The sequence below is a fragment of the Protopterus annectens genome, chromosome 5.part0 (genome assembly GCF_019279795.1).
Source record: "Protopterus annectens isolate FY-2018-M chromosome 5.part0, PAN1.0, whole genome shotgun sequence".
In the NCBI taxonomy this organism is placed as follows: domain Eukaryota; kingdom Metazoa; phylum Chordata; order Ceratodontiformes; family Protopteridae; genus Protopterus; species Protopterus annectens.
Genome location: NC_056735.1, coordinates 1,715,569,176 through 1,715,595,326, shown reverse-complemented (window position 1 = coordinate 1,715,595,326; position 26,151 = coordinate 1,715,569,176). Strand labels below are relative to the sequence as shown.

The 26,151-nt window shown below is 42.0% G+C and overlaps 1 protein-coding gene across 1 annotated transcript in view; it reads left to right on the top strand.

Moving 5' to 3' along the window:
- FSTL1 (follistatin like 1) overlaps positions 1-21,876 on the top strand; it is a 667,434-nt gene extending 645,558 nt beyond the window's left edge. Inside the window, exon 11 of the mRNA XM_044071507.1 lies at positions 17,631-21,876. Coding sequence (XP_043927442.1) covers positions 17,631-17,675 — 45 coding nt within the window. The 3' untranslated portion in view covers positions 17,676-21,876. The remainder of the gene's footprint in view (positions 1-17,630) is intronic.
- Positions 21,877-26,151: the final 4,275 nt, after the last annotated feature.

Genomic DNA, 26,151 nt, shown 5'->3' with positions numbered 1-26,151 from the left:
CTACCGTAGTTCACAAAAAACGCAAAGAAAAGGAAAGAGATAAACAACCGAGGCCAAAAACCAACGACGAAGCTTCTCCTAAGCCAGTCGCCGGTTCGCCGATTCTCATTGAGGCACTTTTGCAGCCCCTGACGCCTGCTACTTTAGATTCACAGGCCACTACCAACTCCCAAGTGGAGTCGACTATGCCGCTGGAAACTCAAGGTATTGGAGCCTTGGACACTATGGGATGGGTCCGGAGCCGCTGAACAGGCACCGGCTTCTGAGGGTGTATTCAGACCTAAACATCTTTGCATTAAACCAACTTCAGCTTCAAAGGCAAAGACTAAAGCACCTTCTAAAGCAAAGAAACAAACTCAAGAGCCACGTGGACAGGCCTCTATACCCAAAAAACAGATGCTCAAAATGGCTGAAGACTTGATTACCTTGATCAGGAGTTCCCATCCCCCTCCTGATAAGAGGCCTAGGCAAGAGACTGACAATGAATCTTCATATCAGGTTTCTATTTCTTCTGATTCCTCTTCTGATCAGGAATATTCTCTTTCCCCCTTATGAGGATTCTGATGCTGAAGAATCTATACCTTCAGCTTCTCCTCTAGAGGGCTATTCTTTTGGGGAACCCTTTCATACCATGAGGGAGAATTTCCACTGGGATAGCCAAGATTTTTCAGAATCTAAAAAGAGGCTCAGGGATTTCCTTTTACTACCTCAACACAGGCCTCTAACCCTTCCACCTGTGGTAGACATTGTAGATGATGTGTTTTCGGAGTCTAATGACCCCTGACTCCTTACCTCCAGCTCCTGTTAAGCCTGACAGATATTACAAGGTTCCTGACTCTCATAAATTCCTTTTTAAAAACACTGCTGCAGACCCAGAAACTATTTCACAGGGTCCCAAAGGAGTTAAGGCTTCTGCTGCAAAAACCCTACCCCCTCTGACAGAGATTCTAGGGCACTGGATAGATGGGGAAAAAAGGTTTACACATCTGCTACCTTGGCTAAAAGGGCCTTAAACTGTCAGTTTCATATGCTCAAATATCAGCAACTTGTCATGGCATTGCTTAAACAGAAAATGTTAAACTCTTAATGTGCAGAAAACAAGGAAATGCAGGATTTACTGCATGCAGCAGAACAAGTTGGAAAGCATACTTTGCAATGTGGTTTTGATTATTTGGAGGCCTTCTGCAGGGCCGCAGTTACGGGTTCTGTAATTAGAAGGCATGCTTGGTTAAAGGAACAAAATCTGCCTGATCATGTGAAAGTTAAAATATTAGATGCACCGTTACAGCATGATACCTTATTTGGTGTTAAGGCAGAAGAGGTGTTAAAGAAAATGGAGGACAAAGCTAAATTTATGCAAACTGTCAAAGATTTGTTACAAGTACAGCCACCTAGGTTTAGTAGACACTGGCCTACAAAGAATTGGTCCTTTCCTGTGTCAGACAGACCTCAAAGGGGCAGATCCAGACACCCTAGAGGCAGATCCCAGGCGTAAGGTTCATACGGGTCAAAGCAATGGGGTGCTTCTACCTCCAAAGTTGGAGAAGACAAATCACAACCATACAGGAAACAGTCCCAATGACTTCCCCCTGCCTGCACCAAGTACTTATCTCCTGGCAGCACCCTTAGGGGGAAAATTAGCACTTTTTTCTCAAAATTGGCACATTATAACCCAGGACAAGTGGGTTCTAAATATAGTGTCACAAGGCTACAAGTTCCATTTCCATACCCTGCCAAAGCCAAACGGCTGGCCAGATCTGCCAAAAAAATCAATGGGCAGAGGCGCAAAAACAAGTCTCATCCCTCATGGACATGGGGGCCATTCAACAAGTACCAGAGCAAGAGCAGAGACAAGGATTTTACTCAAGACTGTTCTTGGTACCCAGAAAGGACAAGGCCTGGAGACCAATACTGGACCTATCTATTCTGAACACATTCCTGGATATACCAAAATTCAAAATGTTGACTTTGCAGCAGCTTCTGCCCATGCTGGGCAAGAATGCTTGGCTTGTGACTTTAGACCTAAAAGAGGCATACCTGCATGTCCCAATCAGACAATCATGCAGAAGATACCTCAGATTCAAGGCTGGCTCAATGCATTACCAATTCTCTGCACTGCCCTTTGGCTTATCTACTGCGCCCAGGGTCTTTACAAAGTGCCTTGCACCAGTAATTGCATTCTGCAGACAAAGAGGAATACAAATATATCTTTACTTGGACGACTGTCTAATTCAAGCAGAGAACAAGGACATTCTTCTACAGCATCTGGCGTTTGTGAAAAGACTTCTAACATGCCTAGGGTACACAGTCAACGAAATGAAATCAAAACTAGTACCCTCTCAAGAGATAATATTCCTGGGTGCAAGCTTAAATACAACTGCCGAGATGGATTATCTCACGCCAGACAAACCAAGGCAACTGACTATCTGTTTCAAAATGTTGGCAACAAAAGCCCAGTTATCTGCAAGAAAAATTCTGCAGGCTTTGGGCTTCATGGCATCCTGCATCCTACTAATTCCATATGCAAGACTGCATATTTGGAAACTTCAATGGTACCTAAAAAGTGTTTGGACTCAGCATTGCCACAGCCTGGAAACAATGATTACTCTCATTCCCTGCCTGCAACAGGAGTTTCTATGTTGGGCGAAGGCCTGTCACCAGAACAAGGGACAGCCATTCACATTACCCCCAGCCAGGCAGAGACTAACAACAGATGCATCAGATTATGCCTGGGGGGCCCACATGGCAGGAAGATGCATCCAGGACACATAGCCCACAAACCAAATGCATCTACATATCAATCAAAAAGAGATGCTAGCTGTTCAAAATGCCCTGACAGCCTTCAAGGACCTACTTCATCCGGGACAACTACTGATAAAGACAGACAACACCACGGTCATGTGGTATATAAACAAGCAGGGGAGCACACATTCTTGCCCCCCTTGCAGACTAGCCATGACTTTATGGGAGACAGCATTGACTTACCAAGTACATCTGCAGGCACAATTCCTGCCAGGAAAGGAAAACACTCTGGCAGACGGACTAAGCAGGAACCTCATGGATCCCCACGAGTGGCAGCTGGATCCACAAGTCTTTAGCATGATAACAAGGAAATGGGGATGCCCGGACATAGATCTATTTGCCTCCCGTCACAACTACAAACTAAAAAGATTCTGTACAAGGACTTATCACAGACAAGCATGGAAAGTGGACGCCCTATCTTTCAGATGGAAAAAACTATCAGTATATGCCTTTCCTCCACTGCCTGTCCTCCCCACGGTACTCCTAAAGGTCCAACAGGAGAAGCCAAAGATGATACTGATTGCCCCAGACTGGCCCCACCAGTACTGGTATCCAGTCCTAAGGAACTTGTCTCAATGCCCAGCTTGGGCCTTACCTCAAATACCTCATCTGCTGTCCCAGCAAAACAATCAGATCCTGCACTGCCAACTCAGTACTTTAAACCTGGCAGCATGGCGGATAATGTAGTCATACAAAACACACCTCTCAGTAAAGCTGTGATGGATGTCATTTTGGAAGCCAGAAGGCCTAGTACTAGAAAATCTTATGCTGGAAAATGGAAGAGATTCTGTGCTTGGAACCAGTCACAAGGAACTGATACAGCTGTACCAAATATTTCTCAGATTTTGCAATACTTAACTGAGATGCTGGACAAAGGCCTATCTTTTTCATCAATTAAAATTCATGCCTATGCCATTTCAGCTCATTACAATACAGAGCCACCAATCTTTTCTCATCCTTTATTAAAGCAGTACCTCAGAGGAGCCAAAAATTTAAGGCCTCCAAGGAGATCACCAATACCTGCATGGGACCTCATCTATGTCTTGGAAAAACTCACCCTGCTTCCTTTTGAGCCAGCTGCTACTGCTGATATAAAGTTTTTATCTTGGAAAACAGCTCTGCTCCTAGCAATAACTTCTACAAGACAAGTTTCAGAACTACAGGCACTCATGGCTGTGGAACTTTTTATCTTTTTTATCCAGACAGGGTCTCTCTGAGGACAAACCCAACCTTTGTGTCTAAGATTGTGTCCAGTGTGGCTCTTAACCAAACTATTCATCTGCCAAGTTTTTATCCAAATCCACAGAATAAGGGGGAGAGAATTCTGCATTCTTTGGACGTACACAGACCGCTTAGATTCTACTTGGACAGAACCAAAGTTTTCAGGAAGACAGAGCAATTACTAGTGGCATATGCTGCAGGATCACAAGGAAAGGCTATCTCAAAGCAGACTATTTCAAAGTGGATAGGCCACTGCATTCATTTCTGCTATTTACACCATGGCAAGCCAGTGCCTAAGGGCATTAGGCTACATTCGACCAGAGCTGCAGCCACTTCAGCAGCTTTTCTCAGGGGAGTACCAACCAAAGACATTTTAGAGGCTGCTACTTGGAGTTCAGTGCACACCTTTATAAAGCACTATCATCTGCCACTCTACTCTAAATCCAGGGCAGGCTTTGCCACTGCAGTTCTGCAGGGCCTCATAGCCGCTCCTAATGCTGTTTAGCTCCAGCCTCCCAACCATAGCTTTGGGACTCTACCCAAATGTTATGACTGCAACAGTGAAACACGAAGAACATAGTACAGTTGTCTACACTTACCATAAATGTAGATGTTCGGGTGTATTCACTGTTGCAGTCCAGGTTACCCACCCATCATCCCACGTTTTTCTGCTGGAACCTTTCTTTCCTTCTCTGATTTGTACAACCTATGTGGTGTATTTGCTTGTAGATGAAGGTAACGTTTTTATTGGTGCATGTATTTTTATATATACATAAATTTTGGCTACCCTTTTAGGGGGCACCTGACATCTGGGGCAAGAAAAACTGAAGAAAATGGCGTCGGCTGCGTCTTTTATACCCCTGACGACCTCTCGTCAGGGAAGGGGCGACAGCAGCCGATGCAGGACCCAAGACTTTGGAATTCAGGCCGACTGAGGGCAACCTGCCAGCAGGATTACCCAAATGTAATGACTGCAACAGTGAATACACTCGAACATCTACATTTATAGTAAGTGTACACAACTGTACTTTCTCCGTGTTTCACTGTTGCAGTCATTACATTTGGGTTATCTGCCTGCAGGTAGCCCTCAGCCAGCCTGATTATCAAAGTCTTGGGTCCTGTGTCAGATGCTGTCTCTTCTTCCATGACGTCAGGTAGTCAGGGGTATTAAGCATGCAGCCAATGCCATTACATCAGGCTTTCTTACCGGGAGGTGCCCAAAGCAGAAGCAGTTCGCAAGTGCCTGTCGGCCAACTCCTGAAATATTCATTTTCGAGTTTCAGAACCGAAGTCTTCAAAAAGCTAAGTACCCCGTTGGGGATCCTGTTCTTGCTCTAAACCGATGTCAGATTGTATTACCTGTGGAAAGCAAATACCTCATAAAGATTTTCATTCCTACCACATTCCTTGCCTAGGCCCAGACCACGATGTCCCTCGCTGTCAGTTTTGTGCCTTATTCAATCCTCGAACTATTCGTCGTCAGTCCATTTTTGCAGCAAACTGTTTCGGTACTCTGTTTAATTATCCAGAAATGGTTTTGGTAAGCCACCCGACTACCGACATTCTGAAAAAATTTAAAGATAAAGGCAGAGACCGCATAGGTCCAAAGCTGCCAACGACGCTTCCGTTAAGCTAGTCTCCAGTTCGCTGGAACTCAGTGAGGTGCTTTCGCAACCCCTGATACCCACTACTTCAGATTTGCAGGCCTCAACTGAGACCCATTCGGAGTCCGGTGTGCCGTGAGATGTTCTTCGACTGTGAAACCTGCGGATGTCTCTACCTTGGATGGGTCCAGAGCCGCTGTGCAGGCACCGGCTTCTGAGGGTGTATTCAGGCCTATGGACTTGCATTTCAAATGGACGCCATCTTCTTAAAGGCCTAAAACTCGACCCACGCCTAGAAAACCGACATCCAAACCGCATGGTCAGGCCCATATGCCTAAAAAACAAATGATAAGAATGGCTGAAGACCTTATTCTTCTTCTTCTTCTTTCGGCTTTTTCCCAGATAGGGGTCGCCACAGCGGATCACCTGTCCGCTCATGATTGGCAGTGGAGTTTTACAGTGTCGAGTTGCCAGCCCGGCACCCAACCTTCTACAGAAGGCACATGCACTCACACTTACGGCCAATTTAGTGTGTCCAATCCACCTGCAGCATGTCTTTGGGATGTGGGAGGAAACCGGAAGAAACCCACGCGACCACAGGGAGGACATGCAGACTCCGCACAGAAGGCACCCCAGCCAAGGATCGAACCAGAGAACCTGTTGCTGTGAGGCGGCAATGCTAACCACTGCACCACCGTGGCCGCCCGGCTGAAGACCTTATTATTCTAATTAGGGGAAACCAGCCTTCTCTCTCTAAGAGACCTAGAACTGATTTTCCTTCTGATTTTTCTATCAGGATTCTGAAATTTCTGTTTCTTCTGATGACCGGGACTTGCCCTTATCTACCTATGAGGATTCTGATGCAGAGGACTCCATACCCTCTGCTTCCCCTCCAGAAGATTTTTCTTTTGGTGAAACCTTGCACACTCTTAGGGAGCATTTCCGCTGGGAAAGCCAGGATTACTCTGACTCCAAAAAGAGGCTTAGGGAATTCTTACTCCTACCTCAGCACAGGCCTTTAGCTATCCCTCCTGTACTGGACATTGTAGATAATGCCTTCTTGGAATCTAGCCTGGCCCCAGATACTTTACCTCCGGCTCCCAGAAAACCTGACGGGTATTACAGAGTATCTGACTCTCACAAATTCCTCTTTAAGAATCCTACTGCGGATCCAGAGACCATTTCACAGGGACCCAAAGGCATTAAGGCTACTCCTGCCAAAAACCCTACCCCCTTTGATAGAGATACCAGGGCCCTGGACAGATGGGGTAAGAAGGTATACACTTCGGCTACTTTGGCCATTAGGGCCTTAAACTGAAAATAAAGAATTACAGGATTTAATGCATTCTGCTGAACAAGTTGGTAAACATACTTTGCAATGTGGTTTTGACTGTTTAGAAGCATCTTGCATGGCTGCTTTCACTGTGTCTGTTCTTAAAAGGCATGCTCGGCTTAAGGAGCAAAATTTGCCCGGTCATGTTAAAGTTAAATTACTGGATGCTCCCTTAAACCAAGACCACCTGTTTGTCAACAAAGCAGAAGAAGTACTTAAAAAGATGGAGGAAAAAGCTAAATCTATGCAAACTGTTAAAGATTTCCTACAAGTACAGCCTCCCAGATTTAGTAGACATTGGCCTTCTAAAAATTGGTTCTTTCCTGTCTCATCCAGGCCTTCTCAGTCCAAACCCAGGAACAGCAGACCACCTAGGCTACAGTCTCAAGGTACTCACAGACCTAAGCAGTGGGGGTGCTCCCACTTCCAAAGCTGGAAGCTGTAAGACACCCCCCCATGGTAAACTGTCACAATGACTTAACCTTAAACCTTCCAAGCCCTGCTCAACTGCCTGCTCCCTTAGGGGGAAAAATCACCCTGCATGCAGAAAACTGGGAACTCATTACCAAAGACAAATGGGTTTTAAGTATACTTTCCCAAGGATACAGATTCGACTTCCACTCCTTACCAACACCACACAGTTGGCCAACCCTACCTCCAAATCGGTGGGCAGAGGCTCAACAGCAGGTTTTCTTTCTTCTAAGTATCAGGGCTATTCAGCCTTTCCCAGCAGAGGAATGGGGACAAGGTTTTTACTCAAGACTCTTCCTGGTACCCAGAAAAGACAACTCCTGGCGTCATATCCTGGACCTGTCTATTCTAAACACTTTTTTGGTAATCCCAAAATTCAAAATGCTAACTCTTCATCAGCTGCTTCCCATGCTATGCAAAAATGCCTGGTTGGCAACCTTGGACTTAAAGGAAGCTTACCTGCACATCCCAATAAGGGAATCTTGCAGAAAATACCTATGCTTCAGAGCAGGCTACATGCACTATCAGTTCTCTGCACTGCCCTTTGGCTTATATACTGTGCCCAGGGTATTCACAAAGTGCCTAGCTCCAGTCATTGCATTCTGCAGGCAAAGAAATATTCAAATATACCCACACCTGAATGATTGTTTAATTCAGGCAGAAAGCCGGGACATACTATTAAATCATCTGGCATTTGTAAAGAAACAGCTAACCTCACTGGGGTACACCATAAACGAAAAGAAATCTCACCTAGTACCCTGCCAACAAATTGTATTCCTGGGAGCAAGCTTGAACACAACTTCCCAGATGGCCTACCTCACGCCAGAGAAACAAGTTTATTTGACAGCCAACTTCAAGCCACTGGCCACAAAGATCCAGCTATCTTTAAGGAAAATACTGTAAGCCCTGGAGTTCATGGCCTCTTGCATCCTACTAATTCCATATGCAAGACTGCATATGAGGAAACTACAATGGTATCTAAAAAGCCTATGGTGTCAACATTCTCAGAACCTGGAATCAATGATCCCTATCATTCCTTGTATAAAGACAGAGTTCCTTTGGTGGGTAGAGGCCTGCTACCACAACAAGGGACTGCCATTCACGCTACCCCCTTCCGCCCAAACCCTAACAACAGACGCATCAGACTGTGTATGGGGGGGCTCACTTGGCAGGGTAGTGCATTAAGGACAAATGGAACCAGAGTCAAATACACCTGCATATCAGTCAAAAAGAAATGTTAGCTGTACAGAATTCTCTGACAGCCTTCAAGGACCATATTCTTCCAGGACAATTATTGGTAAAGACAGACAACACCACTGTTATGTGGTACATAAACAGGCAGGGGGGAACACACACGTACCCTCTCTGCAGACTAGCCATGACTCTATGGAACACAGCCTTGAGCTACCAAGTGCACCTACAAGTTCAATACCTGCCAGGCAAGCTAAATTCACTGGCAGATGACCTAAGCAGAAATCTCATGGACCTACACGAGTGGAAACTGGAACCAAAGATATTCAGCACTTTGATAAACAAATGGGAGAGCCCAGAGATAGCCCTGTTTGCCTCCCGTCAGAACTACCAATTGGACAAATTCTGCACAAGGACTCCCTACAGACAAGCTTGGAAAGTGGATGCTCTGTCCTTCACCTAGCCTCTCAGTTTATGCCTTTCCCCTCTGTCTCTCCTCTTGAACGTTCTGCTAAAGATCAAACAGGAAAAGCCAAGGACAATTCTCATTGCACCAGACTGGCCACACCAACACTGGTACCCCCTCTTGCACATTGTGTCACTGCTGGAACCATGGCACCTGCCTCAGACCCCTTCCCTGCTGTCCCAGCAGGAGGGCCAGATTCTGCACCCTCAGCTTCAAACCCTGAACCTTGCAGCCTGGCTAATTACCTGAGCTCTTCAATACCCTCCCTCAGTAAGCAAGTGCTGGATGCCATTCTGGAAGTAAGGAGGCCTAGTACTAGAAAATCCTATGCGGAAAAGATACTGTTCCTGGAGCCAGACACAGGGGATGGGCACAACAGTGCCCAGCTTACCGCTTATTCTTCAATACGTAACAGAGATGCTCCACAAGGGCCTTTCCGTCTCATACATTAAAATTCATGCCTCAGCCATTTCAGCACATTAGAATACTGAGCCACCCCTCTTCTCTCACCCCCTGCTGAAGCAATTCCTCAGAGGGGCCAAAAATTTAAGACCACCCAGGATAGCCCCTACTCCAGCCTGGGACCTTAACTTTGTATCGGAAAAGCTCACTCTACCTCCTTTTGAGCCAGCTGCAACTGCAGAGTTGAAATTCCTTTCTTGGAAAACAGCTTTCCTTCTAGCCATCACTTCAAGAAGAAGAGTGTTTGAATTACAGGCCCTCATGGCAGTGAAGCCCTTCATCATCTTCCATGCAGACAGGGTGTCCCTCAGGACCAGTCCTTCCTTTATGCCCAAGGTGGTATCCAGTGTGGCCCTTAATCAGTCCATTCATTTGCCAACCTTCTTTTCTAATCCACAGAACAAAGGAGAACAAATACTGCACTCTTTGGACGTGCACAGACAACTTAGATTTTATTTGGACAGGACTAAGCTTATCAGGAAAACTGAACAGCTGTTAGTTGCCTTTGCTGCAGGGGCAGAGGGGAAGGCCATTTCAAAGCAAACCATTTCTAAGTGGATAGGCCATTGCATTCATTTCTGCTATAAGTACCATGGAAAACCTACCCCACAGGGGATAAGATCACATTCCACCAGGGCTGCTTCTACTTTAACAGCCTATCTCAAAGGTGTTCCTACCAGGGACATCCTAGAAACTGCTACCTGGAGCTCTGTACATACCTTCTCCAAGCATTACCACTTGCCTATTGTTTCTAAATCCAGAGCTGGTTTTGCCACTGCTGTCTTGCAGGGCTTAATAGCTGGTCCTAATGCTCTCTGCCTCCTCCCTTCCTTAGCTCTGGGAATCTACCAAAATGTAATGACTGCAACAGTGAAACACAAGTACACTTATCATAAATGTAGATGTCTGAGTGTATTCACTGTTGCAGTCCTGGTTACCCTCCCTCCAGCCCCCTGACTTCAATTGGCTATACCTTTCTTCTTGTTTACTGTATTTAAACTTTCTGGTGTATTTGATTTTTGTTGGAGGTGTAACCTTGTATACAATTGCTTCCCATTATGGGGGCACCTGATATCTGGGGCAAAAACTGATGTAATGGCATCGGCTGCATGCTTTATATCCCTGACTACCTCAAGAAGAGACACCATCTGACGCAGGACCCAAGACTTTGATAATCAGGCCGGCTGAAGGCTACCTGCAGGCAGATAACCCAAATGTAATGACTGCAACAGTGAATACACTCGAACATCTACATTTATGGTAAGTGTACACAACTGTACTTTGTCTTTCCAGTTCAGTTTAATATAATATTTTATAAGTGTTAACAGTGTAATTAATATTGTTTCTTGCTGTTTCTTTAGCTTCACAGGGGGAACATGTAATAGGGCAAATTTCCAGGATAATGTAGATTTCTCATATCCCATTTTGCTTAATCTGACTTTATGTGAACACCAGAGTTTGTATGAGCTTAGTTTTCTGAAGGGAATATATTTATTTGTCATTTGAATAGATTGAGTCATTTGGTCATTAGAAATTAGAGGATCTATGCCAAGCCAGTATTTTGAGAAAAGTATCGCTTCTTGGTACCTTATCGACATGAGTTTGTATGAGTTGGCTATCATTTTCTTTCTCAGTCTTAGCAGAGACCAATGTTTTGACTAGACTTATGTCTCTCTGTGTGATTGTAGGATTATTTAACATACTGGCACACATATCTCTGATTTGTCTTAACATAATTATGTAATATTTAGGTAAGTTTAAAGTTATTCTCAGCTGTGTGAGGGACTGATTCCTATAAAAATAAAGGTCTAACACAGTCAGCTCCCTTATAGGTTCATAGGTTCATACTAGGCTATCTGCCCGAGGGCATTTATAAGCCTAGCCCATAGTTTTGTGGCTTACGCCACCCCTTAGTTTGGAGAAACTATGCCCATTATTTAGCTGTGCCTCTGTCGAGCAGTGACACTGAGGTAACCCCTGGGGTGTATCTGCGATCTCCCATCCATTGGTCAAGATTCCTCTTGGACAAGGCCAGCGAGGTGCTCTGCCTCACATAAACCGTGATTTTGTTCCACAGCATAGGGAGTCTTTGGGTGATGAATCTATCCCTCCAGCACGTCCTATTAATAACCGTGTTTAAGTCACCCGCCCTTGTGGCTCTGAGCGATCTAGATTTTTTGAGATGAAGCATATTCATCAAATCTGGGTTTGACATGGCCTTGTATGTCAGGCATAGGTCACCTCTGAGCAAGCGGTACGCAACTGAATATAACTGGAGTTCTTTCAGTCGTGCAGCATAAGACAGATTTTTGAGACCCTTTATCCTTTTGGTGAGGAACTTTTGTGGCCTCTCCAGCTGCTGCAAGTGTCGGGTCAGATACATTCCGAATGGGGCATTGTACTCGATCATTGGTCTGATGAGTGATGAGTATAGGGAGACTATGACTTCCCTTGATCTAGATGTGAATCCCTTCATGATAAGGTGGGCAATGTAGAAGGTCTTCCTAACTACTTTAGCAATATGAGTGTCGAATGAAAGGCTACTGTCAACCTGGGTTCCCAGGTCCCTAATAACTTCTTCTGTGTTCAGGGGATTGCCACCTATATGGTAGCTAGGGGTAACCTTATTTTTGCCGAAGGGTATGACTATGCATTTCTTGGCATTTAACTTGAGGCCATGGCTCTGGCACCAGTTATCCGTTTCTGTGAGACCCTTCTGAAGGATATCTGTGTCGGATGTGTTCTCAACTACGGCACCCAGTTTGCAGTCATCTGCAAACTTTGTCAGCCATAACCCTCCTGTGTTTGCTTGTACGTCAGAAAAGTAGATGCCAAACAAGAGTGGGCCCAGGACTGAGCCCTGTGGGACACCACTTGTGACAGGCTTAGAGTCTGACATGGCGCCAGCAACTCTGACCCTGTGGGTTCTGTCACTCAGCCAGTTTGCAACCCATCTTGTAATGTATGGGTTTACATTTAAGTTGATGAGTTTTTCAATGATACCCAAGTGGGGTATTGTATCGAAAGCCTTCGCCAGGTCTAGGTAGGCTGTATGGACTGCCTTTCCTCGTCAATGGCCTTGGTGACTGTTTCGAAAGTCAACCAAGTTTAAAAGGCATGATCTGCCTTTGACAAAGCCAAACTGGGTTGGATCCAAAGTCTGCAAATTCCCTATGTCTTTATTTATGAGATCCATTATGATCCTTTCCATGGCTTTGCAGATCAGGCTTGTCAAGCTAATGGGACGGTAATTTCCAGGGTCGGTGGAGGCACCGCCTTTGTGGAGTGGGACCACAGTCGCTGTGCGCCACTCCCTGGGTACGTATCCGGAGGTGAGACTAAGATTAAACAGCTGTCCTAACTGTGGGTTTAATTCCTCATTGAGTTCATGGAGCACACAGCCGGGGACACCATCAGGTCCCATGGATGCTGTGTTCTTTGCCTTGGAGAGAGCAGTTCTCACCTGAGCGTTAGAGATGTTTGGGGGGCTACAATCATTTGGTATAGATATCTCTTCTTTAGGTGGGGAGAAGTTTGCACTGAACCTGTCAGCCAGTATGTTGGCAATGTCTGTAGGATCAGTAATCTTCACATCATTTTGAACTAATTCTGAGCATATCTGGGAGTTTCCTCCTAGGTTTCTGACATAGCTAAAGAATGCCTTATGGTTGTCTTTAGAGTCCTTAGCTATTTTTTTCTCAAAATTAGCTTTGGATGATTTTATGAGAGCTCTTAGCTTTTTACTTATAGTGATCAGCGGTGTCTTACCTTTTAAGGATTTTGCTCTATCTTGTAGTAGCTTTCTCCTTTTGTTGTAGAGTTTGTTTATGGCTGGGGTCCACCAGACTGGACGCTTGCCTTTGGTACAAAGAGTCTTTGTTTTGCTTGGGACTGCCTGATCCATGCAGCCCTGCAGGTGCTGGTAGAAGGCATTTGTAAGTGATTCAGCGGTTTGAGTAATGTTAACCGCCGGCTCAGGGGCCTTAAAGGAGACCACACTAGTCTTTAGAAGTGTGAAGTCGGCTTTCGAGAAGTTCTTTACTGTGGTCTTTTCATTTCGGTGGGGCGGGATGAGGACCTCCAGCGAGATTAGTTTGTGATCAGATCTCACCAGTGAGGGGTATACTTCTGGCGTTGAACATTGTGCTCCCATGTTCGTGATGATGAGATCAAGTATGTTCTCTCCTCTTGTGGGGATGGTGACTAGTTGTTCCATGGCATTTGAGTTTATGAATTCCAGGAACTTTTGGGCTAGAGTGTTTGGGCTTGAGTAGTGTTCCCAGTCTATATTAGGGTAGTTGAAGTCACCTAGTATGATGGTGTTCGGAGATACATTTATCCCCTCCAGTGTTTTCAGGAAGGCCATATGAGGTTCCTGAGTTTGCGAGGGTGGCCTGTAACATGCTACAATTTGCAGAGCAGTCTTGCCTATGGTTAATTGCACCTGGATGGTTTCCGATGCATCGTGCGATGCCACCAATCTTGAGGTGTGGGTGTCCTTGATGAATATGGATACCCCTCCTCCTTTCTTGGTACTGTCCGGGTTTTGTGGCCGGAACGCATGATATGAGGTAAAACCTGATAGTGCTGGGGTGCTCTCAGGAGCCTTGAACCAGGTTTCTGTCACAGCACAGACATCGATGTTCTCCATACTGAGAAGGGCCTCGAGTGCATATCTTGAGGTTGAGACTTCTGGCATTGAGCAGCATTACCCTTAGTTTTTTTTTCTTTGTTTTGTTCTAGGGTGGTAGGTTTAGAATTTGAGCCTTGCCTAAAAAGGCACTATGGGGGTGGCAAGAGCCTTTGCCAAAATCCGGAATCCCAGGGGTGACAAGTGCAAGCCGTCCCTTGCGAAGCAGCGTGGCTTGTCCAGCATGTCATCCCAGGCAGACAGACATTGGATCCCCTTTGAATGACACCAGAGTTTAAGCCAATTGTTAAAGCTGATCATCTTATCTCTGTATTGTGGCATCATTCTTGGTGAAGGTAGGATACTGCTCAAGGTCAGGGTCATACCTGCCTGGGCTACATAATCATAGAGCTCCTCTAGTTTCTTTTCATGTAGTCCAGGGAGGTACGTCTCAGGTCGTTTACACCAGCGTGGACAATGATTGAGTCGTACTTGTACCTGCTGTTGAGAGACCTGAGTGCATGCATTATGTGGCGGATTCTAGCACCCGACAGGCAGCTTACTGTGACCTTCTCCTTACTCAGTCTGGTGAGCGGGATGTCAGTGTGTCTGACTATGGAGTCACCAATGACTAGTGTGCAAGGGGTATGGTTTTAAGTTTAACATTTTATCATTGATCTTAAGGCTAGGATTCATATGTAGAGGTTGCATTATAATAAAGGCATTATATAAATTCAACGTGTTAATAAGTTTTTGCAGTGCTTTAATTTTGTCTCCAATTGTTTTATGTAACTTCATGTTTTTCAAATTATTTTTGTCCAAGAATGGGAGAGCCTGGGGATTTATGTTTAATGATTTAACATAGTTATAATATAGAGTTGTCCAAGCAGGAGACCATATTTTCTTGCTTGGATTATATTCAGATATTGCCAGGACCCTGTTGACTCTTATTATGTCATAGTATAGTTTAAGGTCTGGGAGTGCTAAGCCTCCTTTTTCTTAAGGGAGAATCAGTTTTTTATATGCAACTCTGACTGATTTAGGATACCATACAAACTTGGAAAGAGAGTTGTGTAGTTTATGGAAGAAATTAGTTTGTATTGGTATGTCACTAGCATTGAATAGGTAGAACATTCTGGGCAGGATGTTCATTTTGATAATGGCAACCCTGGCTAATACGGACAAATGAAGTTTTTCCCATCTGTGGAGGTCATGTTGTATTGTCGACCATAGGTTTGTTACATTGCTTTGATACACCAATGATGAGTCTTGATGAAAAGTAATTCCAAGGTATTTCATAGTGTCTTTAAATTTAATTTCTATGGGCAGAGGGTGTATTGTTGGTTTGGAGACTAGATTGGTAGGAAATATTAGTGATTTTTCTGGGTTTATTTTATAATTAGAGAATTTCAAGTAGGCGCTTATAGAGGTTAAGATTTTCTCGATATCAGAGCTCGGGATTGTAAAATATAGGTTCAGGTCATCTGCAAAGGCTGTAAAAGGAATCATTGTATTATATAAATTTGGTATTTTTTGGTAGGTTTTTTTGTGCAATAAGTAGAAATAGTGGTTCAATATACAAATTGAAGAGATGTGGTGAAGGGGCATCCCTGTCTAGTTCCATTTTTAATGTCTATTCTGCAAGAGAATCTTTTATTAACCTGTAGTATCGTATGTGCTTCGGAATGTAATACTTTAATGAATGTTATAAATTCTGGGGGAATGTTGAAGTATGGTAGTATTGTAAAAAGAATTTTTGATTGATTCTGTCAAAGGCCTTAGATGTGTCTATTACCAGAGAAAAGAGCAGGGAGTATTTTTGACTAGACAAAGGTAATCATAGCATCCAGTGTTATAGTGTTGTCATAGGTTTGTCTTTGTTGAATAAAACCAGATTGATAGGGTGAAATGATGTTAGTTATCACAGTGTTTAATCTATTGGCTAAGATGGAGGCAAATATCTTTATGTCCACATTGCTTAGAGATACGGGTCTGTAGTTTCCTAGGTTTTTAGGGTCAGGTTTGTCTTTAAGAACAAATATTGTTTTTGATACATTTAGATGCTGATCAATAATATTATTAATTGTAATGTAGTTAAAAAGATTAAGTAATATTTTAGAAATTGTTAAAATAAAAGCTTTATAAAATTCCACTGTCAATCCATCTGGTCCTGGGGATTTATTCGACTTAAGATTTTTGATAGCTGTAATTACTTCTTGGCGTGTGACAGGAGATGAGAGGTGTTTTCTCTGATCCTGTGAGAGTGTTGGTTTCCATTTCTTGATTTATTATAGCATTGGACTGTTCTGTGTATGTATGCATGCAAGCAAAATTCCTCAAGTAATTGGACATTGTCCTGGTTGGAGCTGTCATTTTTATCTTTGTATACAAGTTCTGGAATAATTTGTAAAGGTTTTCTTTGATTCATTAGGTTGGCTAGGAATTTGGATGGCAATTGTGCCCATTCAGCATAATTGGCTATTGTTTTTATTTCTTGAAAAGAGAGATTATTAGCATTTAAACTGTATACTCTTTCTGATGTAGAGCTATTTGTTTTTCTATTTCTTGGTCGTAATGGGCTTGTAATTGATTTTCAAATTCAGTAATTTTGTTTTTGAGTGATGTCTCTGTAGCTGCATGTTTTTTCTTATAGTACGATGCTTTACTGATCATTATTCCTCTAATTACAGCCTTCGCAGAGGCCCATTGGATATCAAAGGGCATTTGGGAAGAGTGTGATTGTGTAAGAAGGTCTTTAAGTATAGTTTCTACTTCCCAAATTGTGCATGCTGCGACTTTTGACACCAGGGTTAGAGCTGCTTCATAAATAATAGTGAATTAGAGTAATTGAAATTGTGCCTGACTGTGGACCTTTGTCCCCATTATTCATGACTTTTTCCCTGATTCATAAACATAGAAGTTAAGAGGTATGCAGAAGGACTTGTTGTCATAGTGATGATATGGGGAAAATGTTTTTCTTTATACAGTTTGTTATTAAATCGAATCACAACAGTGTGGTAGACAGAAGAGATGTCCTAGGAAGGGAAATGAAGAAATTGGAGGTTAAAGGATACCCAGTCAGGCAATTCAAGCAACATGGCTCCATTCCAGTCAATATATTCCAATGATATCTACAAGACAATATGGCAGTAGCTACAAAGGCTAACAAAGTGAATGTACAGTTACTAAACTGCACACATTTCTTGACATTTAAACATTTTTTTTAAGTTTATGGACTGAAGGTTACTTTTTAAGACCGTGAGTACCAGCTCTTCACAAATGTTTTTTCAATGTTGCACAGATCTGAAAATAAACGTAGCATGCTTGACTATATCAGTACCATGCTTGTTTGACAGTCACATATGAAGATTAAAATTTCTGAAGATTTTTAATAACAAATACTGTTTTGAGGTGCACTTTTAATTAGATCTTCATTTGTTTTATTTCTAGGAGACTGCTGAGAAAGTAAAGAAAGTACATGTAAAAGAGATTTGAACAGTCAAGTACTGAAAGGGGAACATGTGAAGTTTATTTTTGACCAACTTTTCCTCTTCAGTAATGTACACTAGGGTTTTTTTTTTATTTTACGTTTGCAGAATTGCAGGTATTTACTTTATGTGGCTTTCAGAAAGAACTAGCATTCCATTTTGGGAACAACTCAGACAATAGTTCAGCCCCTTGGAAGCTAAGTCTTGGGAGCATGAAATTTTCTTTTTTTTTTCAGAGGAGATCACATGCAAATTGTTTTTAATAATGAGAGATGAGATGAAATTAAACATGCTTTGATTGCCTGTTGTACTTTGTGTCAGGAGTTAGAAAAAAAATCACTTTTTGAGTACTGGACACATTTAAGCAGTTTATGTTGTACCCGTTGCAAGAATACACTCTTAAGCGTCCCTGTAAATGCAGGGACGTCACCTCTGTGAAGGTAGAGTTGTTTTGAATTTGCCAAGTTTTACTTAAATCAAGTTCATTATGTCATCCAGAAGTATATATCCATCTTCAAGTGCCCATATCTCTGTTAGACGGGACTGCTGAACTGCTAGAAAAGTTGTAGTGTTATCTTCATGTTGAAGGTTCTTAGATGCAGCCAAGATACCCAGGATTTGTCTGTTCCAGTTCTAGTGTTATTGAAGTGACTTCCTCATGTTTCACAGATACCCAGTGAGTACCTGTGGGAAGCAGGAACCTCGAACCACAGATGAGCCAAAACATATTTAAGCCGTTCTATTCAGAAAAGAAACAGAGGAGATGTGTACTAAGCTGTTAAAAGTAAATTCAAAAGGAAGGACAACTGTGAAACTTTTCAATGATGGTAGTCAAAGAATTGTGGGGATATGGTGTAAGATTAGAAAGACTAGTGATGTAGACTAGTCCGAATACAGTGTATGACTATTTTAGTTCTTCGGGTGCTCATAATTTACTAAACTGCCGGTTCCCTTTGTATTTCATCTCCGTAATCTTTCCTTAGTATATCTTGCAAAGAAATATGAGTTAAATAGGCAACTGATCATCCTTTCCCCTTAGTTTCCATGTGGCATGCTATTGACATTTCACAAAGGTGCTACACCGTTTTATCATTATTTTATTTTTTTAATAGTGGTGCTTTTCAATGTTTGTGTAGCTATAGTATGTTTTTATTTAAATGTGAAGTCTTTGTTTAAAAAAAAAAAAGTAAACTGTTACAGTACGATGAGTGTTATCAGCTGGTTTTATGTGCTGGTAAGTGTAATCCAAATCACCTCTAATAGGAAGGCCTAGGTGCTTCCTGTCAGAAGTAAGCTTAACAACAACTTGTACAAAGGAACTTCAGTAGAAAAGACAAAACATTGTTCTTACATGGAGGAAAGTAGCAAAAATATCCTTACAAATGATTTCACATTATTAGGTATTATGTGACATTAAGTCTGATGGCTGAACCGTGGTACTATAAAGCAGACCAGGTATTTGTCTTAATACAAGCTTTCTTTGATGGTGCCCTATTAAAAACAAACATTACAGCTTTGAATGAGAATCCTCAATATATGTTTCTCCTTCTAAGCTGTGTTACTTGTTTTCTTAATATGTCAGTTCTAAAGAAAGTTTTATTTAAAGTATTTTTTTTCAATTGTATGCATTTCAAAAAAAAAAAGAAAGAAAAGAAACCAGTTCTGACTAATCTGTAACTCAGGTTGATGAATGCCTTCTTTTTAGGAATTGTCTAGTACTGAATACAGTATCCATTCCTAAGTGGAGTAGCATAGGCTATGTATGCTACTGTGGTAGTGAAACTAAAATTAATGTGGTATACTTATCTCACAAATGCAGGACTTGTTGCCCTGACACTGTGTGCTTGGCAGTTTTGCTACATGTATAATAGCTGAAAGAGAATGCAGGTGTTGCCACTTAAAGCAATTTTTGAACTGCACTTGAAACTTCTGGATGGCAAATGTTAGAAGTTAGAAATCCTTGCAAGGGCAAGTATCTATATTGGCTAAGTTATCCTTATTTTTTTTTTTTCTTTAACGTCTTACCATAAGATATAACACACTATTCATCATAACTGCTCACTCTAGCTGATTTAGGTATTATGCATGGTTCAGGCAATTCTAGACCATTCTGCAAGCCATATATGGAATGTAAACCACATTTGCAGTATATTTCTTCTTTGCCTCTTATAATGCTTCAGATATTTTATCTGGGAAAATTATACCCAAAACCAATTCACAGTTAACTAGGATGCTAACTTTTTATATCCCTTGAAGATGTGGTAACTCATAAGGTTACTAAATGTGCTTATCTCCAGGATGAGTGCCTTATTAAATGTGTGGATGCCTTAAGAGTGATGGGAGTGAGACTCAGTTTTTCAGTCACTGGAGAAATCGCACACTGATGTGATATATCACTTTAGAAACACTAAACCATTCTGCAAAAATCTTTGTCATTGAAGTTAGGCAGCTGTGTTCTTGTTCTGTGACAATTACCAGAGGTGTATACATAAATGTCATCATCATCTTCGCCAAAATGCATGGAAGATATGTGACAGTTGAGCAAAATGTAGGACACATTATTAGATTTGAGACTGGAAATGTAAAAGTACACAAATAACTCAGATATACATATTTGTAATGTCTGTGGACTTGCATTGGGTTGATGAGATAAATCAGAACTCTAACACAGGGTGATCAAGCCATAACCATACTTATAACTTGCATGACCTGTAAGTAAATAATACCACAAGACCTCCAACAAATATTTTTGCATATAAAGTTCTACTTATTCAGTACTTATGAAATAGAGATCCATGAATAAAACCTTCCCATTGTAGAAGTAAACAGCTCCTAAGGGATATTTTAGATTTCTGGCATATTGATGTTCAGAGAACCTCCTGAGCTTGCTTACTGTGTTATTTTGCAGTAGGCTAGAAGGATTATATCATTAGTGGAAAAACTACTTGGATATATTTTAATACAACAGTGTAATTTACTTCATCTAGTTTGTAAAGGTTATCTATGAGCTTATGTAAATGCTGTGTTTACTTCAGCTAGAGGTTATGCATAGTTCACAGACATGCAGGCATTGCAGATATGTATATTCTTCATTTTCAAATATAAGTATAATGTCTGCCATTCTACATTTTCCTATCCATACTACACAAAAAGTGGCTTGTAAATAAATTCATAGATGAATAAACTAATATCTACCCACCTAATTCAGGTTATGTGAATGTTTTCTAGTAGAAAATACACATTTGCATTTACTAGTGAAAATTATGCTAAATATATAATTTCTGCATTGTTGAGTCATACAAATAAAGTTGGCTAGCTACAGGACTACAGAACATAATAATACATTATGGTGAATTTTAATGCTTCTGAGTACCATTGGGCAGTGTGGAAAATTGCTTCCTGTGGTACAGAATTTTTTTGAGGACTACAGCCAGTGACATAACTGTGACATTTAAGAAGTACAAACATAATTTTTTTATTGTTGCACAGAGCTTCAGGCATTGGTTGGTAGGCATATGCTTTGGGAATTCTGCACTTTGACAAATGGGGTAAATCATAGTCTCACAAATCCATCTGATGGACAATTGTCCTTAATAACAAGCAGCAAAGATTTTGTCATGTATAAACGTATACAGTAGTGCCACAGAATATAATATAACTAATCAGTAACAGCTCTCATAGGCGAATGGAGTTATTTTGAAGCATGTTTACTGTAATACTGCCTGCTGTTTAGCCAATAACATCCAAAATGTATAATTTTAGTACTTGGCTGAGCAGGTGGTATTTATGTCTGAGTAATCTTTAAATGGTACCGGTGATTATCTGCCATTAACCTAGCATTTCAACTAAATTTAACTTCATGTAAAAACATTGTTTAAATTGGAGAAGATGGTTGTTTATTGACACAGACTGTTTGTGATTGTTAAGTACAGATTGATTTTGCATATTCAGTATGTACTTGAAATCCTTCAATAAGAAGATGCATTCTTTGAATTTTAATAAGTGTTTGAAACATATTTTACAGAAAGTTGCATTTATTGTGCATTTTTATAGGATTTTTTTCATTTAAATACTGCAAAGGACCCCCCCCCCCCATATCCTGTGTAATAACTAGCAGCATTCAGTAGGTTTATATTGTGCATTGTGTTATACTTTGTACTTTCTGGTATTTCAGCAAATCTACTTATTAAAAAAAACTGTTAAAATTCTACACGTGAACAGTGTTTTATTTTACAACAGAAAAATACTACTAGAATAAGTGTCCATAGAAATTGACATTACATACTAAGACACACTAAAGAATGGATGTGAGCTACAGAACACACAAAATGTTTAAGATTTCTTTTGTAGGTAGCAGAGTCATCATAATGGATCATCTTTCTGTTTACAATATACACAGAAATCTCAGTCTTTTCCGTGGTGCTTTTTGATTCATCGCATTTCCATTTACTGTTCTCAGTGGATCATGGTGAAATAAATAACAGTGTGCACCTTAAGAACAAGCCCACAGTGAAAAAAGACGAGGGAGGTTTGTTTTGTTTATTCACATCTGTTTTGGAGGTTATCCGTTGCGTGGATTGGAGTTGTTTGATTGCATTTGCTCAAGTCTGGAGTGTGCACAAAAACACTGCACTGTTTTTCAATGTTTCCGCTTTCCTTACTGATGTACAGCCAAAGAGTTAACATATGTAAGTTTGGGGGTGCAGGGTGCTTACCGTTTGAAAAAAAAAAAAAAAAAAACATTTTAAACTGTCCTATTATTTTGCATGTAACAGGCAACTATCAAGATATTGGAATTATGCAGTTCTAATTCAAGAGATCAAGGTTCCTTCAGTCATCCTAGAAATATTTTGGTTAAGAAGCATGCTCGTGATCTACATCTCTATTGTTTCTTATCACTTCTGTAGTGCAAATCTCCTGTATGCAGTTCATACAGGAAAGTACCCATGTTCAGTGCTGAAAAAAGAAAGTGCACTTTGGTCTGTTTTAAGTGTCCGCTTTACTTGTGACATCTCAAACTTCTTAAATGTCAAACTCTCAGAAATGCTACTTACAGGCATTGTCAGGTGAAGTTTTAGTCCTTCCATGTTACTCACTACACTGCAAAGATAGAGGTGGAGAAGAGAAGAGAAGAAACATCACTCAGAGGATTGGACATGAAGTCATATCCAAGGGCTCCAGGAAAAGCAGACAGGCACAAAAAAGAGATCAGGAGAACAAACTAAAACTACAAACCTAGCTCACTTTACAGGAATTATGCACTCTCTCAGTCAGTTAATCGAGAACAGATGATTTGTTTCCCAGTTATTGTTATTTAGAATAGTAACTGGACTGAAGTGATATGTTCTCCAGTAGTAATGTTTGGAGCTAGTTTTTCAGTGCCAGCAATTTTCTCCACAGGTACTTCCATTTAAATGCCTGCCTTATATATATTGCTGCAAGCAGGGGATTCTTTCATATGAACTCTAAGGCCCTTATCTTACCTTAACACCATTATGCCTACTAAGGCCGTTATCATATTATGTTATCACTACCGCATCCACTAAGGCCCTTATCATCCTGCCTTAACACCACCACACCCACTAAGGCCCATATCATATTACCTTAACACCACCACACGTACTAAGGCCCTTATCATCTTACCTTAATATCACCATGTGTATTAAAGCCCTTATCTTACCTTAATATCACTATTCTACTAAGGCCGTTATCATCTTGCCTTAACAACACCACACCTACTAAAACCATTATCTTATTACCTTAGCAATACCATGCCTAGTAAGTCCCTTATCATCTTACCTTAAAACCACCATGCCTACTAAGGTCTTTATCATATTACCGTAACACAACCCCACCTACAAGGGCTGTTATCATAGTACCATATGATCATAGGAAGTTACTAGGCTATTAGCCCTGAGGCCCTTATAAGCCTAGCCAAGAGTTTAGCCCATGTTTAGACGAGTCAGTACCCAAAGCCCCTGTCCAGCAGGGACACAGGTGGAATCCCAGGGGTGTATTTTCTGTTTTTCATTCAGTTATCCAGGTTGCACTTGAAAAGGGATAATGAGGTACTTTGCTTGACGTGGAGAGGGAGTCTATTCCACAGATGGGAGTCCATGGGACACAAGTCTGTCCTGCCAACAAGTCCTGTTGATGTTACAGACCAGGTTGAGGTCACGTGTGCGGGTTACTCGAGTGCAGCTTGACTTGCAGATATGCAGCAGCCCAATCAAGGCGGGGTCTGAGATTGCTTTGTATGCCAGACAGAGGTCATCTCTGAGGAGTCTGTATGTAACTGAGTAGAGGGACAGGGCTTTTAGCCTATCTGTGTAGGGTAGATGTTTGAGGCCCTGGATTCTTCTGATGAGAAACCTCTGTGGTCTCGTCAGCTGCTGCATGTGCTTTGTGAGGTACATGCCAAAGGGGGCATTGTACTCAATAACTGGCCTTATAAGGGAAGAATGCAATGATGTTATTACCTCCTTGTCCCTGGATGAGGTAACCTTACTTATGAGGTGGGCCATGTAGAAAGCTTTCTGTACAACAGAACCAATAAGGTTGTCAAAAGTCAGGTTGCTGTCAACCTGGGTGCCCAAATCCCTCATGACTGATTGCGTGCTTAGGACATTGTTATTAATGTGATAATATGTGGGGAAGTCACTCTCCCCAAAGGGGATGATGATGCATTTTTTTGGAATTCAGCTTGAGGCCATGTTTCTGGCACCAGTCATTTGTTTGGGCGAGACCCTCTTGGAGGACGTCCACATCACTTGGGGAATTGACCATGCCCAGCTTGCAATCATCTGCAAACTTGGTCAGCCATAGCCCACTGGTTTTGGCTTGCATCCCAAAGAAGTATATTCCAAATAATAGTGAACCCAAGACTGATCCCTGGAGTACACCGCTCATTACGGGTCTACTGCTTAAGGTGGCCTCTCCTATTTTGATTAGGTGGGTTCTGTCAGTAAGCCAGTTTGGTACCCATCGGATAACATATGGATTGATACCTAGTTGAGAGAGTTTATCTATTATGCCCAAGTGGGGAATAGTATTGAAGGTTTTGGCCAGGTCAAGGTAGGCGGTGTGCACCATCTTCCTCTCATCCATGGCTTTGATGACTGTCTCAAAGAAGTCGACCAGATTTAACAGACATGACCTCCCTTTGACAAAGCCAAACTGTGTGGGGTCGAGTGTTTAGAGGTTGCCAATGTCCCTGTTAATGAGGTCCATGATAATCCATTCCATGGCCTTGCAGATCAGGCTAGTTAGGCTGATGGGTCTATAATTTCTCAGATCAGTGGATGCTCCACCGTTGTGTAAAGGGATGACAGTGGCTGTCCTCCACTCAGCTGGGACAAAGCCGGTACTCAGGCTTTAGTTGATTAGGGTGCCTAGTGGTTCTGCAAGTTCATGCCTGAGTTCATGTAGGATGCAGCCTGGGATGTTATCGGGTCCCATGGAGGCTGTATTTTTTGCCTTTGAGAGGGCAGTGATGACCTGTTCCCTAGTGATAAGGGGAGGGTGGCAGGTACTGGAGATGTCCTGATTTACTGATGGGGACAGAGGGTTGAAGTTTTTGCTGAATCTGTCAGCCAAAAGGTTGGCTATATCTACAGAATTTGTGTATGTGGTGTCCTTGACCACCAGTTCTAAACAGATCTGTGTGCCTCCCTTGAGATTGTGGACATAGGTGAAGGTCTTTTGATTTTCTCTAGTAGATGTGGCCAATTTGAACTCAAAGTTGGCTTTCGAGCGTTTCACTGGTGCTCTTATTTATTTGTTCAGGCTAAGGAAAGATTGGTTCCAATTGGGCACCTGCTCCTCCTTGGTCCTGGACAGCAATTTATTTCCTTTTGTTATATAGTTTATTTATTGCAGATGCCCGCCAGACAGGTTTACACTTCCTTGCAGAGGATGATTTTGTCCTGTCAGGTATTCCTGATTCCATGCATCTATACAAGTGCTCGTATAGTACTTTGGTGTAGATTTGGACATTGGTGCCAATTCCAACAGAGGGGGAGGGGCTGTGAAGCTCTTTATACCATCTCTCAGGAGGTGATAAGTTTTGGAGAAGTTTTTTGTTTCACCCTAGCTAGAGTGGGGTCAGGGGAGCTGTTGACTTTGAAAGTGACCACTTTATGGTCGGATCATACCAGGGAGGATGATATTGTAGGGGTGCTGCAGTGGTTACTTATGTTGGTTAATATCAAGTCCAAGATATTATCATCTCTTGTGGGGGTATCGACTAGCTGTTCCAAGGCATTTGTGTTCTAGCATGAGTAGTTTTTCCAATCTATGGTTGGGTAGTTAAAGTCGTCCAGGATCAGGGTAAAGGGCTGAATCGTGATAGATTCGAAGAGGTCCAGATAGGTGGAGTGGGCATCTTGAGTCAAATTTGGGGGCCTGTAGCTAGCTATGATTTGAATAGGGGTCTTGTCAATGGTTAACTGCACCTGGAGTGTCTTCTGTGTGTCATACTGTTT